Source organism: Narcine bancroftii, chromosome 2 (genome assembly GCF_036971445.1).
Source record: "Narcine bancroftii isolate sNarBan1 chromosome 2, sNarBan1.hap1, whole genome shotgun sequence".
NCBI classification, from domain to species: Eukaryota; Metazoa; Chordata; class Chondrichthyes; order Torpediniformes; family Narcinidae; genus Narcine; species Narcine bancroftii.
The window spans coordinates 147,981,917-148,000,004 of NC_091470.1; the positions used below are offsets into that span (position 1 = coordinate 147,981,917).

Here is an 18,088-nt window from a genome sequence, read left to right on the forward strand (position 1 = left end):
GATAGGTTTGTCCCATTGGGACAAGAAAAAGATGGTAGGAAAAGGGATCCATGGCTGACGAAACAGGTCAGGCAACTAGTCCAGAGGAAGAAGGAGGCATTCATTAGATATGGGAAGCAATAAACAGGAAGGGCTCATGAGAAGTATATGGTACCCAGGAAGAATGTAGGAGAGCTCAAACAAGGCATGAGAAGACCTTGGTATGTAGAATTAAAGCAAATCCCAAGGTGTTCTATGCAAATGTGAAGAATGAGGGTGGGGCTGATAAAGGAGGCAACGTGCCTGGAGGCAGAGGAGGTTGGGGAGGTTCTAAATGGATATTTTGTGACAGCATTCACAAGAGAAAAGGACCTTGATCAAGGTGAGGTCGAAATTGCACAGGCCTATGTGCTGGACAATATGGAGTTTAAGGAAGCAGAAGTGTTGGATCTTCTTAAAAACATCAAGATTGGTAAGTCCTCGAGGTCAGATGCGATATACCCCGGGCTGCTGTGGGACGTGAGGGAAGAAATAGCTGGGGCAATAGCTGTGATCTTGGCCACAGGGAAGGTGCCTGAGGAATGAAGAATGGCAAGTGTCATTCCCTTGTTTAAAAAAGGTAATAAGGAGAATCCTGTGAATTATAGACCAGTGAGCATTTGGAGAAGTACAGTCGACTCAAGGATAGTCAGCATGGTTTTGTGAAGGGAAGATCATGCCTCAAGTCTAATTGAGTTTTTTTTAAAGGAGGTAACAAAAGAAATTGATGAGGGTAAGGCGGTAGATGTGGTCTACATGGATTTTAGCAAGGCATTTGACAAGATCCCCCATGAGAGACTTATCCAGAAAGTCATGAGGCATGGGATCAGTGGAACCTCGGGCGTGTGGATAAAAAATTGGCTTGTAGGAAGAAAGCAGAGAGTAGCAGTGGAAGGAAAGTATTCTGCCTGGAGGATGGTGATTAGTGACTGCTTTGGGACCCCTGCTCTTTGTGATTTTTAAAAGTGACCTGGATGGAGGCGGACGGATGGGTCAGTAAGTTTGCGGATGACACGAAGGTTGGAGGAGTTATGGGTAGAGATGATGGTTATAGAAGGTTATAAGAGGATATAGACAGGGTGCAGAGTTGGGCAGAAAAGTGGCAGATGAATTTCAATCCAGATAAGTGTGAAGTAATGCATTTTGGAAGGACAAACCAGAGGGCTGAGTACAGGGTTAATGGTTGGTTACTTAAGCATGCAGATGAATAGAGGGACCTTGGGGTTCAAATCCATACATCCCTCAAGGTTGCAGCACAGGTTGATAAGATAGTTAAGAAGGCATACGGGATGCTTGGCTTCATCAATAGGGGGACTGAATTCAGGAGTAGAGAGGTCATAATACAACTCCACAAATGTCTGGTAAGACTATAAAGTTCAGTTCTGGTCACCTCATTACAGGAAGGATGTGGAAGCTATGGAGAGGGTGCAGATGAGATTTACCAAGATGTTGCCTGTATTAGAAAACAAGTCTTATGAGGCAAGGTTAGCAGAGCTGGGTCTTTTCTCTTTGGAGTGTAGAAGAATATGAGAAGACTTGATAGAGGTCTACAAGAATACAAGAGGCATAGGTAAAGTGGACAGCCAGCACTTGGTTCCCAGGGCAGGTTTAGCGAACACCAGAGCACATACATACAAAGTGGAGGGAAGTTTAGGGGAGACAACAGGGGTGCTTTTTAAAAGAGTTGTGGGTGCCTGGAATGCCTTGCCAAGGATGGTGGTGGAGGCTGAAGCATTGTGGGCATTTAAGAGATCCTTAGACAGACACATGGATGAAAGTAAAATAGAGGATTATGCGGTAGGGAGGGTTTAGTACTTTTTTTTTAAAGGAAGGAAATATGTGGATAGGCAAAACATTGAGGGCTGAAGGGCCTGTACTATGCTGCATTGTTCTATGTTCTATGTTCGATGATAAGATCCAATGTTTACCCAGCCAGAACAATGGCTTGGAGAGATTGAGCACCTAAGATGCATAGGTGTGGCGAGACCAAAGTGAACCGACAACCTTGAATCAGACAGACAGCAACACCCTGTCTGTGTTAACATGGGGGTAAAACCTGGGGTCAAACTTGATAAAATGGTGATTTAACTGCTGCAGTATTTCAAACAGTTAAACCTCTATCTTATGATGAGGGCAAACAGTCTGAGATGAAATTAACATTATTCCATTTCAGTGAGAAAGCTGTATGTTGAAACAGCCCCTTGACTGAAGAAGCCTGAAGCAATTTACATAACAGTGAATAAAGAGAGCACTGTTATCACTGCAGACCACGACTGTTCTGCAGCCACTGAAAGCAGATTGATGGGCAGTGGAGTGCAACAGTGTGAATACTGATGTCCAAATAAAAACTGACACCATTTGGCTCCTATTGTAAATCATGAACTTTTCCCTCCCAACGCCTACGCTTAGAGGTGGCTTTCATTTGAAGATGTTGGAATAAGGTAGGGTGTTGAAAGGTGGACTCTGAGAAACACACTGTAAAATGATTGCATACCGAAATTCTGAGTAATGCGGGGGGTGGGGAGAAGGGAAGAAGAGACAATAAGCACCCTTCTCCAGGGAAGATGTCAGGGGTAAGATTTTTAACCGAGCGAGTAGTGTGCACTTGGAATGCACTGCCAGGGGTGGTGGTGGAGGCTTGTACAATAGGGATGGTTAAAAGATTCTTAGACAGGCCCATGGTTCAAGGAAAGTAAAGAGTTATGGGTGTAAGGTAGAGAAGGTTTAGTTTGTTGAGTAGGTTTCAATCGTTGGCACAACATTGTGGTCCAAAGGGCCTGTACTGTGCTGTAATGTAAAGTTCTATGTTCCGTGAGCCTATAGAACATTGGTCTTTGGAATGCCCAGATTAAAGATTAATGCACAAGCTGTGCATAAATTGGATTGATATACAGCAATTAGGCTCAGATTGCAAGAAAGTGAGAACCAGAAGGAATTCCCATGACCTGAGGATAGTGTAAAAAAAACTCAGCCCATGAATCATGGAGTCACAGGAGAGACTGTAGATGTTGGAATCTGCAGCAAAACTCGTGGGAAAAAAGAACTGCCAATGTTTTGGGCCAGAACCCAGCATCGAGAGTTTTGAGGAAAGATTCCAGCCCAAAACTGTGATATTTATATTTCTCCAATTGTTGCTGCTCAACCTCAGTTCCTCCAGCAATAGTGTTCTGAGCCAGGGGAATCACTTTTGCTAACGTAGAAAACAAGGAGTTGTGTGAGCAAAGCTCACAGACAGTATGAGATCACATGATCTTGATTAAAAGGGCTGATATTGGCTTAAAAAAAAGAGAAAAGTCACTTGCTCTTTTTCAAAATAATTCACTACACTCTCTCAAGGGTATATTGGGGCCCTGTTTTAACAGTTCATCTGAAGGTCAGTGCAGCACCCTCAATGAACTGCAATGGTCTTGTACATCAGAGGGTCACAACTAAAGTGCATCAAAAAAAAACATAACAAGGAATTGCACTGAGGTACCCCTCCAGGCTTTGCTGTCCTGATCAATTCCAAGGACAAATCCACAGATGAAATGTATTGGGCTTTCTTCAAAGAAAGTGGACAAAGAAGGAATCTTAGAAAATGTTTTTCAAGTGTCCTTCAAGATCAAAGATCAATTATTGCTAACAGTTTACAGACACATCAACCATAATTTTGTTTAATTTTTAAAATCTATTTACAACATGGTAGAAGCCTACTCAGACTGTCGAAACCCGTGCCACCCAGTTAACCTACAACTCTGTATATTTTGGAAGAAGAAGGAAACCAGAGAACCCGGAAAAATCCTACGCAGGTCATGGAGGGAATGTACAAACTCCTTCCAGGCAGCGCCAGATTCGAACCCGGGTCGCTGGCGCAGCAAATAACGTAATGCTAACCGCTATGCTGGCTGTGCCTCACATTATCGCCCACAGTAACGCCAGCGGGAACCTTGGAGCAATTGGGCTAGATGTTCTGTAGGAATCTTGCCTAAATCCAACCTGGAGATTGGAGAAAGTAGCACAGTTAGAGTAGCGGTTACCACAATGGTGGTGCAGCGCCAGCAACCTGGGCCAGGGTTTGAATCTGGCGCTGTCTGTAAGGAGTTTTTACGTTCTCTCCATGTCTCTGTGGCTCCCACCCTTCAAAAATGTACCGGGGGTCGTAGGTCAATTGGGCAGCACAGGATCATGGGCTGAAAGGGCCTGTAACCATGCTGCATGGCTAAATTAATTTTTTTTTAATGGAAAAGGTCCCTCAGGAGACCACGCAGAAGAACAATAAACAGGAAGTATTCCTTCTGAGTTCCATTGGGTGAGAACCTGACCTTCCCACAAATTAATCGAGAATGGAGAAAACAGCAGACATCATCTAGAAGGAGAAGAAAAATGGGAGAAGGACAATTTGTACAGACACTACATATAATAAGCATTCACATTAAATTAAGTTTTATTGAGAATGTATAAATATTTGCCACACATTGGAGATTCCTACCCAATCCTCAAGTCTTGCCGATCAGTAACAGGCTGCGCAAAGAATTCAATATCAGGCCCAAAAACAGGCTGATGTTACCTGTGAGCCAGTGATTAACAAGCGGGCTTGTTGACAGATGGAATTTTCCAGCTTAGCATTTCACACAAACAGTCCGACATCCTCCATCTTTCACACATGCGCCCTTTGACAATACTTATTCTCTACCTTTCTCACACATGAACACACAGGCACACAAACAGCCCTCCTCCTTTCCTTATTCAAGGAAGGATCAACTTGCTGAGTCATCGAGTATTCTCAAGTTTGAGGCGGGTTTTTGGTATTTGAGAAAATCAACCAAGCACAGGAGAAAATGCAGCTGAGGACAAACATTAGATCAGCATTAGAGCAGATATGACCTACTCCTAAGTCTCTGACGGTTTTCTTTTACATGCAGCGCATCCTCTCTCTCACATAACACTTTCACCATTTCCTGCTCGTGTACAGACTCTAACACATGCACAAGGTCTGTGGGGTCTAATAAGACAAAACCATGTGTAATGGAAGATTCTAATCTGTTTTTTTAAAACTTGCAGCTCTGGGTTCTGCAAGGCTGTGAACCTGCTTGTGTTTTCGTATCAGCAGACATAAGCTAAATTCCACCAAGGGGCCAGAGATGCTGTTATCTGACAAAAGGACATCTGTGTACCAAGAACATTTAATCTTCCTGCTTGTTTTGGTCACAGACTGTCAGAGGCCTAGCCTTGATGCAAAATAAACCATTGTATTCAAAGTTATAAGCTGAAAATTATGTTATTCGTTAGAAGCCTAGCATGCTTGCTTATCTTTCTTGCTGTGCTGGGAATAGGTGCTTGGGTAAGCAGTTTTTGGGTAATATAAGTCATGGTCCCGCTGCTGAAGTTTGAGACTCTCCGAGAGGTGGCAACATCTCTCAGCAAGAAGAAGAACTTCTGGAGTCCAGCCAACGTCCCGGTCAGGGGAGGTGGAGAAGTTGCAACCGGCGCCCTGACAACCAACTACAAGTGTGCCTCGCTTCGGCAGTTGGGTTCAGTCCAAGCGTTGATAAGTATAGTTGGGAAGGGCTTGCATATTGTAATGTGAAATCAGCTTTTGAATTTGTAATAAACTGAACTGCTCTCGGTGTGTGTGCCTATTTTCTTTTGTTAGTTCAAACACTGTGACCAATCTAAAACGAACAAAATGAGAGGTATAAGTTTACCCAAGACAATTGGCGCTGCGAGCAGGATTGGTCTCAAGATGTTTCGCCGAAAGAGGTGAGCCCTGAGCAGTTCTTGATTCCTGGATGGACTTCCAAAGACAATGGGTTTGGCATGTTGGCCAATACCCTGTCTTTGTTGGGACCACCCATTAGTTGGGATGAGAAGTTAGACTCATCAAGTGCACCTCTGGGAGAGCGGGTTGCCACTCTCCTTCGAGAAAGAACATTTCCTGATAAAAAGGGGACGCTGACGGATGGTTTTTGGTTGCTGGCCACAGCCTTACGCCACGCCGTTCAGCGTGAAGCAGAATCAGTTCAAAGAGAAGTAGAATCTCTGCGCAAGAGAAAGCAATTAGAGGAGGAGCTAGAAGCCATGCGACAATGCTGTTCCATGATGAGTGAGATTGTTCACACCAGTCAGGACAGAGCCAAAGAATGGGAAGATAAGCATGTCCAAACAATCTGCCGTAATATTAAACTCCGGCAGCAGCTCTATGCAGATAAGGAAAAGCATGGAGTAGAACCCTATCCATATCGTATTCATGTCATGATAAGGAATGGTGACGATCCTGATGTAATTGAGGATTGGGATGGGAATATCTGGAATGACAACGGTAATAATGCAGATACTCCTCAGCATGTGTCTAACATACTACCCTCTCCACCACCTGCTGTTCACGCCCGCCCCATAAGGCAGCAGACTTCCCAAACAGACACAAGGGGAGATGATGTAAGGGTAGAGATGGAAGGGATAGATACCCCGGTCTCCCAAGTGGACCCAGGGGAAAATACCCAAACCCCTGCTGATGCTCTATGGCCTACTCCCTCCATGGGATGGCCTCGACCTCCTCCCCTAGACTGGGTGGAGGTCCCTGTGGGCCAAAGTGGGAACAGGGGTCGGAAACAGTCAATGATATGTGACTTCTCTATAAAAGAGCTGGCTGCCATTGGAGATCGATTTAGGCAAAAGGCAGGAGAAACTCTGGCAGCCTGGCTCCTGCATGCCTGGGAACAAGGAGGGGGTAATGTATTTTTAACCCCTGAGGAATTGTTGGGATTAGGAACATTGTCTACTGATATCAGGGTCACTGCTGAGCTGCAGGGTAGAGGGAGAGAGATGGATTACTTACTTACTACTCTAGGGGATGCCCTGCTACGAGTATACCCATCACCAGTAGATTGGGATTTACATTTGCAGAACAATTGGAGAACCCCAGAGGAGGGTATAGCAGTAATTCGTCAACAGGCCCTGGCCTCTGCCTTGTATGCAGGGCGTTTGAGGCTGTGGGTACACGGGGGGAGCCCTGATGAAGAGATATTCACGGCCGGAATGCATACCAGATTGGTTCGTTCCGCCCAACCCACTGTACGGGGACTGGTTCTGTCCGTAACTAGTCCGCTAATTGGGCACCCTGTGTCTGAGGCGGTGCGCGCTTTATCTGGGCTTAGAGAATTAGAGGTGGGAGGTAAAATGCACTCACGTACAGCCCAGGTTAAATCAGACAAGCAGGATGAAAAGAGAGGGCCTGCTGCTAACAAGGGACCGACAAGGAAGGACCTTTTTCTAACCTTGTTAAAGTTAGGCGTACCTAAAAGTGATATTGATGGGAAACCTACTGCGGTCCTTTATGCCCTTTATAAGAGAAAAGCAGGGGAATATCATCCCCAGCTGCTGAGTCCTCCTGGCCCAGCTGTGCCCTCTGCTCCCCCTGCTCCTTCTATCGAGCCAGCTTCTCCTGCTCCAGTTACCCGTGATGAGGTACAACAAATGGTTAACAAGGCTCTTATGGATAATAGTGGCATGAGGGCTTGGAAGCCCCCGAACCCTACTAAAGCATGAAGGTGTGGGCAGGGCTCCCGTGTCTACTCCACTGAGATACGGCGGATACACAGGGACCCACGGCCCTACATACCGTTAACAATCACCGTTGACCACCAATATTTGGCCTTGGTCGATACCGGTGCGGAGCACTCGGTGATTCCGGGAAACCCCGACCTCTGGACTGGACCGAATAGAGGGGTTGGGAGGAGTGGTCACCCTGGCAAAGGAAATAAAAGTCCGTGCCACGGTGGGTGACAGCCCTTCCCCTATCTGGTTACATGCCCTGGTGGCTGCTACTGACGAGTGTATCCTGGGTATTAATATGTTGGCCAGTATGGCCCTTAATACTAGCCAAGGGGGATTTGCATTTGGAATTCGGACTATTACAAAAAAACTAGTAGTGGATCAGGCCAAGTGGGATCCTGTGATGGTGCCACCCCCCATGAAACCAGTGTGCATTCCACAATATCACCTCCCTGGAGGGCAAGAAGAGATTAGTGCCACCATTGATACTTTGCAAGAAGAAGGGGAAGTGAGGCCCGCAACGTCGCCTTTTAATGGCCCAGTTTGGCCAGTCCAGAAGCCGGACGGCTCCTGGAGAATGACAGTTGATTATTGCTTTTTGAACAAACACGCCCCACCACTTCCTTTGGCAGTTCCGGACATTGTTACCCTTATTGAAAACATTGATACTGGGAACTCAGGAACATGGTATGCTGTCATTGATCTCGCTAACGCCTTCTTCAGTATTCTTATAGCTGAAGACTCACAGGATCAGTTCGCCTATACCTGGAAGGGGCACCAGTATACCTTCCACCACCTCCCTCAGGGTTATGTACACTCTCCCACTATTTGCCACAGCCTAATTGCCCGTGATCTGGAGACGGTGCCAGTATCGCCTTCCCTCTCAATTCACCATTATATTGATGATGTAATAACCCAAGGGGCCACAGAAGAGATGGTACAGAAAGCAGAACAAGAGGATGCCTGGTTTACTGATGGTAGCAGCCGGTGGGTGCAAGGAAAGCAAAAGTGGAAGGCAGTGGCTTACCATCCCAAGTCAGGAACTCACTTATCAGAGGAGGGGGATGGTGGATCCAGTCAGTATGCTGAGTTGAAGGCAGTCACTTTACCACTAGATCCCCATGATCACCCTCTGCGCCTGTTTACTGATTCCTGGGCTGTGGCTAATGGACTTGTGGTATGGATGCCTGATTGGCAAAAGAATGACTGGATGATACATGACCGCCCAGTGTGGGGCAAAGAGCTGTGGCAGCTGTTGAGGGATGCTTCCCACCACCGTGAGATAACTGTGTATCACGTTGATGCCCATACTAACATGGCACAACATAATGCAGTTGCAGATCAGCTTGCCACCATCAGCCGTGCTGATACCGTCCCCCTGGCTCGATGGGCACATGAACAGAGTGGTCATTTGGGGGAGAAGGGATCACATTTGTGGGCCCGTACAAATGCTTTATCTGTCCATCAGGATGATGTCCGCATGGTCGTGCGTACACGCCCAGAATGTCAACTTGTGAAATCCCGTGTCGTTCCTCCTGGTCCTCATGGCCAAATAAAGTGGGGTGCTCACCCAGCTGCGGTTTGGCAAATTGATTACATAGGCCCCATGCCAGACTGTATGGGTAAACGTTACGTCCTAGTAATGGGCCTGGTTTTTGCCTTTTCGGGCTTGGTTTTTGCCTTTCCCACCAAGACGGCTGACCAAGCTAGTAGTATCCAAGGACTAAATCATTTAATTTCTCGTTATGATGTTCCAGAGGAGATTCAGTCTGATAATGGCTCGCACTTCTCCGGGAAGGCAATCTGTGATTGGGCAAATGGCAATGGTATCTTATGGGTTCACCATCTTCCTTATTACCCGCAGGCTGCTGGGTTAGTTGAATGAATGACTGGCTTACTGAAGGAACAAATTCGTTTGTTAACACCACTGGGAACCCTGAAGGGGTGGTGTCATGTGCTGCAGCAAGGAGTCGACAATTTAAATCATCGCCCTTTAAAAGGAGGTACACCTTTCCACCGACTTCTTCACGCCTCTGAACTACAGCCTATTCCAGAGGAAAAACAGTCATTTCCCCCCACTTCTGAACTAGAGAATGCCGGACAAAAGGTATGGGTGGCACCACCAAGTAGTGGCCCTCCTATTAAAGGGGAAATAGTGACACCTGCCCAGGGTAACACTCGGTGGATAGCTATTGAGGGACAGGATGATTTAGTCTGTTTAAACACTGAATGCTTACGGCATCATGAGTGACATGTGTCAGGCTTCTTTGTTCCAGGTCCTCCGTTTTACACTCCTGGTGATCTGGCTTAACAGCTGCTTTGGTGCCAACAATTGGATTTGTAATAACGAGGACGTTCCGAGGGAGTTGCCCGTGGGAGACACGGTCCGATGAATTACATCAAGGAAGTCCTCGGTCACCCGCCTCAAGTGCAGCTTATATAAATATGTTATTGTTTAGCATGTTTCAAAATCTGTTCGTGAGCTCCAGTGTCTGGGTATTATGGCCAACAAGGATAATGTGAGACTTGGTTGGAATCCTTTCTCATGATAGGCTGATACATTTGGGGGGTTGGGCCACAATATTCTCAGTTGGTTGCTCACTTTATTGCTTGTTTTTGTGATTATTGTAGTTTTAATTTCTCTTTTACGCTCTTTTTGTACTCTTATGCTTGTCAAGTCTCAGTACAATAGCAATGAACTTCATGAACTAAGGACAACTGTTTTTATTTCAAACATGGAGGATGTTTCATAGGGAACTTTAATCCATGTGTAACCAAGGCAAACGAAATGAGCAATGACAGTGTAAAAGACAAATTCTTCATGAGGTGCACGAGATGGCTCAGCCATGGATGCTGCGAGACCTGCTGAGATCCTCCGGCATTTCTGTGTTTTTACTACAATCACAGCATCTGCAGACTTTTGTGTTTTACCCAAAGAAGACAAGGTTACTGAAATTATGTATTTAGGAGGTAGATCTCTAGATACAGAGGGCATCAAGTTAAATTTAAAATAAAATTTTTAAATGTAGACATACACCACAATAACAGCCCGTACCGCCTAATTACATCCAATTGTCCTACAACCCCTGGTACATTTTGAATGGTGGGTGGAAACCAGAGCAGCTATGGAAAACCCAGGGAGAATGTACAAACTCCTGATAGACAGCACAGGATTTGACCACCAGTCCTAGTTGCTGGTACTGTGACAGCATTGCGCTAACCAGTTATGAGGAAAGAATGGGAATATGGTTGTAATATGACAAATCAACCATGATTGTACCAAATGAATGGGAGAGCAGGCTCAAAATGTTTAAAGATCTAGTCCTATTCCTGTTTGTCCATGTTTCTATTTCCTGTGATGGAAATAAATTTGCATTGTTTAAAAATGTATTAGAGTCATCTATAGCCCCTTTCACACTGGCATTTTATCTTAGTAATTAATGGCCAATATGCCTGTTAAATGCCAGTGAGAACACTTGCAAATTGGCACACAGGTGTCAAATCACCCCGGGAATGAACCACCTAGGTAGGGTGTATCATCCCCCGGGGTCACCTGACACTTCCACACTGATTAGCCCAGTGTGAAAGGGACATGGACTATCCAGAGACAAAGTAGTGACGCGTTGATGATGTTTTTGCGTGAGTGCAGAAACATGAAGGAAACAAAAGATTAAAAAGGTATAAACTTTGATCAAGGTTTAGTAAATTAAGATTTCAGATTCATATAACAAAGATAGATAGATCTGTATTATGATCTTGTATTTAAATAAAATTTATCAGCCTAATTATAACATAATTAAGCTTTATGAACAGCACTTTTGTGCCGAACGATATAAACCTTTTTAAATTTATAAAGGACTGTGGAAAAGTGGTAGCAGCAATAAAACACAGACGGACAATTTATAGACTGTGGGAAAGTTGCAGCAGGGATGACATACACACACGTACAACGAAGTGGATACATACAACAATCAAGGATAGATAGATATGTCTGAGTGACAAAGGGAAGGGAGAGACAAAGAGAGCAATGAAAGACCTGCCCTCCCAGAATTCCTTGCGACAGAGAAAGGCCTGTAGGCACGAAGAACTCATGGAGGGGTTTCACTGCTGCATGGAATTCTGGGAGGGCAGGTGCGCCATCACTCGATCTGTCACTCAGATGAAACCAGTGGAGGATAGGCACCCTTCTCCCCAGGATGCCTGGTGATGAGTGTGAAAGGACGTAGAGAACTGGTTAACAGTGGTCCAGTGTTAATGACAAAAATGTCTTCTTGAACTGGTTCTTTGAACAGCCAATTTACAGGTTAGCCAGTGTGAAAAGAGCTAATGGGACTGATAAATAGCCAGGATCTGATCCCATGACTCCATCAAAGGTTTGCTGATGAGGGCAAAGGGTGTCATCTTCCAAAGTTTCAATGATAAGAGAACAATTCACACAAATCAAATGGCAGTAAATGTCATCCCATTGTGTCAGAGAGGAAATGGGGGAGGGGGGAAATGGAGAACTGCAAATCGTTAGCCTGATATCAAAGTGTATTCATATTTGAAAATTTTGTTTGGATTTTTAAAGTTTGCAATCAGCAGGAAAAGATAAGGGGATCATGTTCTCGATAAAGATTGTTAAATAAAATTTAGGCCATATGAGTGAGGGGCGAGGAATACACCGAGATGGATTTATAATTCGTTATAGACATAAAACAGAGTAGGAATAAATGGAGTTTATTTGCATATAAATCTGCAGATGCTGGGGTTGAATGCAAAATACAAAAATGCTGGAGAAACAGCAGGCCATGCAGCATCCATTGGAAGGTAAAAGGTAAAGGCTCCATTATTGTAATAAAATACTACATTTAGATTGTAACATACATGAAATTCTTTAACCTTGTCTACCGTAAAGAAAACAGAGAGTTGCCACTTTGTCCAGCGCCCCTCACAGAAATTAGACTCCAGCGAGAAACAAGCTCATGACCCATGGTTTACAAGAGCAGTGCTCTAACCAATAGATAACCAACATTTCAGGCCTGGGCCATTATTCAGGTATCAGGAAAAACAGGTAGGCCTGAATAAAAAGGTTGGTGGGGGGCGGGGGGGTGGAGGGAGAGGAGCACTTGACTGTGGAAGGAAGTCTGGCTGATCACATGGTCATAGATCCTGAGAGTACCAAGGACAACAGAGGGTGAACAGTGAGAGGCTCTGACAGAACTCCGTTCAAAGGCTAATTTCCCGATTAGTGCAGTGATTAGTGGGGTGTCTCAGGGGTTGGATAATTTGGATGAGAAGCTGCATCTAATAGAGTAAAGCCCCTAGTATCCGGCACATAGGGGGAGATGCCGAATGTGAATTTTCTGATTGCATGGTGCATAATTGTCAAACTCAAGGCAAGGCCCGTCAATTTTAAACTTCCATATTTTTTTAGCTAGTCAATTTCCACAATTTTTTTTGAGGCTGCGGTTACTTGAATTCTGGAGAACGGGGGTTTGACTGTGTCCAGATCTGCTGATGACACCAAGCTGACCACCAGTGCTGGTGAGGAGGAGGTGGCGAGGCGTCAGTGACAAACAGGCAGGTGAAGTGAACAAGCTGGGACACCCTAAATGGAATGTAATGTGAGAAGTTTGGAAGAAAAAATGGAAAGACTTTTTAAATATTAAAAGACCGAAATGTGTTGGTGTTCAAAGGACACGGGTGCCTTTTCCATGAATCACTTTCAGTCACCTCACAAGTCAAGCAAGCATGTCGGAAGGTAAAGAGCAAGTTGGGCTTTATTGCCAAAAGTATTTGAAGACATGAGTGAAGACACAATGCAATCATGCAAGGCCTGCTTGAGAATACTTATCGACTCCTTCTCATCAGTACGTGCACACAATTCTCCCCCTTTCCTCAAGCACATGCATTCTGACAATATTGTCTCGCTGCCATCCTCCTTATGCACATGCTTCATGCAGACATGAAGAAATGTCTCTGCCACTTAGAGATAAAAGCAGGACATTTTTTGAATGAGGAGAAAATTCCAAATTCAGAGGTGCAAAGGGACTTGGGAGTCCTCGTGCAGGATATCCTAAAGGTTAACCTCCAGGTTGAGTTGGAGGTGAACAAGGTGAATGCAATGTTGGCATTCATATCTAGAGGAATAGGATAGAAGAGCAGGAATGAGATGTTGAGACTTCAAAGGGCACAGGGGGAGGCCTCACTTGGAGTACGGGATATAGTTTTGGGCTTCTTATTTAAAAAAGAATGTGCTGGCATTAGAGAGAGTTCAGAGAAGAATAATTCCAGCAATGAAGGGACTATCATATTTATAAAAAAAATTTGATGGCTCTTGGACTTACTCCTTGTTCAGAATGAGAGGGAACTTCATAGAAGCAATTCAAATGTTGAAAAGCCCGGACAGAGTAGATGTGACAAAGCTGTTTCCCATGGCAGATGAGTCAATGACATGGGGATTAAAGGACACTCATTTAAAACAGAAACATGGAGGAACTTCTTTAGTCAGAGCATGGTGAAACTCGGTATTTTTTTGCCATGGGCAGCTGTGGAAGCTGGGTCATTGGGTGAATTTAAGGTGGAGATTGATAGATATTGAAATAGTCAGGGTATCAAAGGTTATGGGAAGAAGTCAGGAGAGTGGGGCTGAGTAGGAGAATGGATCAGCTCATGATGGAATGGTGGAGCAGACTCAATGGCCAAATATCCTACCTCTGCTCCTATGTCTTTTGTCTTGTGGCCTTAAAATGCTGGCTAAGTTCAGCAGATGAGACAGTATCCAAAGATTCCTCAGACTGCCATATAACTGTTCCTCTTTCCCCAGATTTGCCTGAACAGCTGTTTTGCACATTTTCTGTTTTTATTTCAGATATTGGATACCTGTCGTTTTTCATCCTCTTCCACTGTGGGCAGAATCCTTGTGTTCTGCAATGTGAGCTAGGCAACATGTCTAAGCATCATGTCTGAAAATGGTGCAAGCTCAATTTGATGCCAGAAATATTTTGGGTGTCCTTGGGAATGTTTTGGCAGGATTCTGACTTAGAGCTTTTAAGTCATGATCCAATGGATGGTAACTTAAAACAGAATGCTCCAGTTATAACATGAGGAATGATTTATAAAGATTAATTGCGACTTCCTTGCTCTTGTATTCCATGCATTGACAAACCTCAAATTCCTCAGTGTTTTTAAATCACATTCTCAAGCTACCCTGCAACTTTCTCCCCACAGATTTCTCAATTCTTGGCCTTCATTCATAATCATTTAGTTAATATTGTTTCATCCATATAAAATTATTAATCGACCACTTCTTCAATCATTTCACTAAACTTAGTTAATATTGTTTCATCCATATAAAATTATTAATCGACCACTTCTTCAATCATTTCACTAAACTCTCCATATCTCCCTGAAGATTCTGTTTCATTTGGTGTTACCAGTAGATTGGAAATTATGCCCAAGCACTGTTCAAGTCATCAAGCATATGAGGAAGTCATCAAGCACATGAGGAAAAGCAGTACACCTGCCACCAACCCCTCCATCTTGAACACACTCATGAGCTGATGCTCCCCATCCCTCTCAGAGAGAGAATTCCAACAATTTGCCATCGTCTGGGTGACCAATTGCCTAATCACTGTCCTGAAAGATCAGACCTTTATTCTGACTGTGACCCCTAGTTCTAGATTCTCCACTCAGGGGCATCCCTGCACTTACCCTGAACCTTTCATGTTTCAATGAGGTCACCTCTCACAAGTCCTTCCTCCCTTCTCATTCTCATAATCCTCAGAATCAGAATTTATTGCCATGGACGTCTTGAAATTTGTTGTTTTATGACAGCATCACAAAATAAATAATCAAGTTACAAAATAACTAAAAATAGTGCAAGAAAAAGAAAAAGCCAAAGTGAGATGGTGTCTATGGTTCATTCAGAAATCTGGTAGTAGAGGGAAAGAATCCTTCATTCAAGGCTACCCAAAAGTCAATCAATTTTACAGTTTTTGGTTTTCTGTTCTCTACCTTTAATCCAAAATGGGGTAACAAGGATTTGAATGGATCTCAAGTTGCAAGGATCTTACAAGTATCTAATTAAACTTGACCAGACTTGGCTCACTTCAGAAGCAATGACTGAAGTGTACAAATGCTGTAACCAAGGTTTTGATTCAATCACAGTGCAGCAAGCAGTTATCCTAAGCCCATCTTAATCCTTCCCCTACTTACTTGGGACAATGTCCGAGCAGCAGTTGTAACGATGGAAGGTCACCTTTGGCTGCAGCGTAGTGCACGGGAAGGGCTCCAGTATCCGTTGCTGCTCTTGGGTCACTGACCCCATCTTTCAGTAACCACTCTGTGATACCATGATGGCCAAACCATGATGAGAGGTGCAGAACTGTCGCCCCAGAGCTGTCTTTATCCTGCAGGAAGAGGGGGAACAATAAATCCAACAGTGCCTCAATTTCTCGCAGTCTGTGAAATTCATTTCTACAATGGTTTCTCAATACTTCAGGAAAAAAGTTGTGGCCCATCAAATTTTGTGAATGATGTTGAGGTTTTGGAAAGGGTGTACATCGAGCTGATTGCCTGTGAGCCTTCGTTAACATTCGGGGCTAAAAAGTCAGGAGTGAGTAGACAGAAATAATAAAAGGAAATCTCTATGGCTGACAAAATATTGGCTAAGTATAAAAATACATTTTAAAAAATCACAATTTTTAACATTTACAGTGCCAGGTGGAAAATGGAAATTGAGATGGAACTCTTTTCCAAGGCAGGGTCAAAGCTGTGGAATAAAATGGAGGATCCTGAAATGGGAGATCCTCCCACATTCCTCATTGAATCAAACAGGAATGTAATGGTTGAGTGGAAGATATGCAAGCCAGAAAAAGTTGTAGACTGTACTTCTCTAATGCTGATAACCGTCCATGTCAATACATGGACATGCCATAAATAATTTGAGTCTACCCCAATTAGTATGGTTGTAGTGCCACACAACCCAAAAGAGGGTCTTTCAATGTGAAGACAGACTTTGACTCCATGAGGATTGTGGGGGAGGGGGAGGGGTGGTGGTCACTTTTACCAAAACTATCATGAGTGGATGGATCTAAAAATTTAAAAAAAATAATTTAAACTTCGACATTGCAGCATGGTAACAGGCCATTTCGGCCCACGAGTCTGCACCATCCAATTAACCTACATCCCCTGTACGTTTTGAATGGTGGGAGGAAACTGGAGCCCCAGGGAAAACCCACGCATCTGCCACAGGTAGATTGATGAGGAGTACATCACAGTAGAAACACAATGCTGGGGAAAACTCAGCAGGTCAAACAGTGTTCTTCAGAACTAAGATTTCAGATTCATGTAGCAAAGATAGATAACCATGTTTCATCGAGGTTTGAGCAAAATGTAGGCAGGCGCCAGGCCATGCTCATACCTTGATGAAGGGATCAAGTCCAAAACACTGATTATGTATCTTTATCTTTGCTAAATAAAGACATGCTGAATTCCTTCAGTGTTTTTAACTTCAATCACAGTGTCTGAAAACTTTTCTGTTTTATTCCTGTCTACTGCAAAATCTCTTCAAGGGATTCCTACCCTGAAGAAGTTCTCTTTTATCTCTGAAGGGAGTTCTGTGGGATTCTCTCTCACTACTTCGATCTGTAATCCCTGATGCTTTTTGTTTGGGTTTTTGCCTACTTTTTGCTCAAACCTTGATGAAGGCTCAACCTGAAACATTGGTTATGAATCTTTATCTTCGATATATAAAGTTTGCTCTTTGACCTGAATTTCTCAAGTATTGTGTTTTTATTCGTTCACAGTTTCAATTGAGTGGGCTACCACTCCATTTGAGAGAGCACACTGACCACATCAACCACATTGATGGCCCACATTGAGTCACATGTAGGCCAGATTGGGTGAGGGTGACTGATTGCAATGTAAATCAAGTGACAATTCCAGAGACCGAATCTCCAGGTATTCTCAGTGACTCCTGCATCTGCCACCTCAGACACTTAAGATGGTCCAGGCTGCGGCAACACGTCCATTGTTGAAACAGAGCCAATGGAATGGATAGAGAAGATGGTATAGAATTGAAATGGACAAAACCTGGAATGATCTGGCATGGGACCTGACCAATTCTTCCCCAGCATGCAGTATTCACCCGCCAACTCTCCCTCCAAAACTGCACAAAGACATGCTCACTAGCCCTCCTGTGGTTTTTAAATTGCTCATATCCCTACCAGCTAACTGCACATATTAGTCTATGTGTGAGATGATGATTCACTGGCAACTTTGAAGATAATCTACTTTATCTATATATAGACACTGCTAAGCCCACCATAATACAGTTGCCATTAAAGTAGGACATCAGCTGATGATTGGTTTATACAAAGCAAATTAGCTTCCGAGCCCAGTATTGTTCTGTCGCCCTCTTACTCACTCTGTCGTACGTCGGCCATGAATGGCACAGGCTCATGATCAATTGTTCGTGATATAATTTCCTTTCATGTGAAGCAGTTTATAAATTAAAACAGTACTGACACTATCACTCCACTGCTAAAGCCCTCTC

The 18,088-nt window shown here is 44.0% G+C and overlaps 1 protein-coding gene across 2 annotated transcripts in view; it reads right to left on the reverse strand.

Moving 5' to 3' along the window:
• The window catches only part of espn (espin), a 116,022-nt gene that overhangs the window by 94,187 nt on the left and 3,747 nt on the right, over positions 1–18,088 (reverse strand). For both annotated transcript variants that reach the window (XM_069918503.1, XM_069918502.1), the window contains exon 2: positions 15,748–15,941. In XM_069918503.1, coding sequence (XP_069774604.1) covers positions 15,748–15,941 — 194 coding nt within the window. The remainder of the gene's footprint in view (positions 1–15,747; positions 15,942–18,088) is intronic.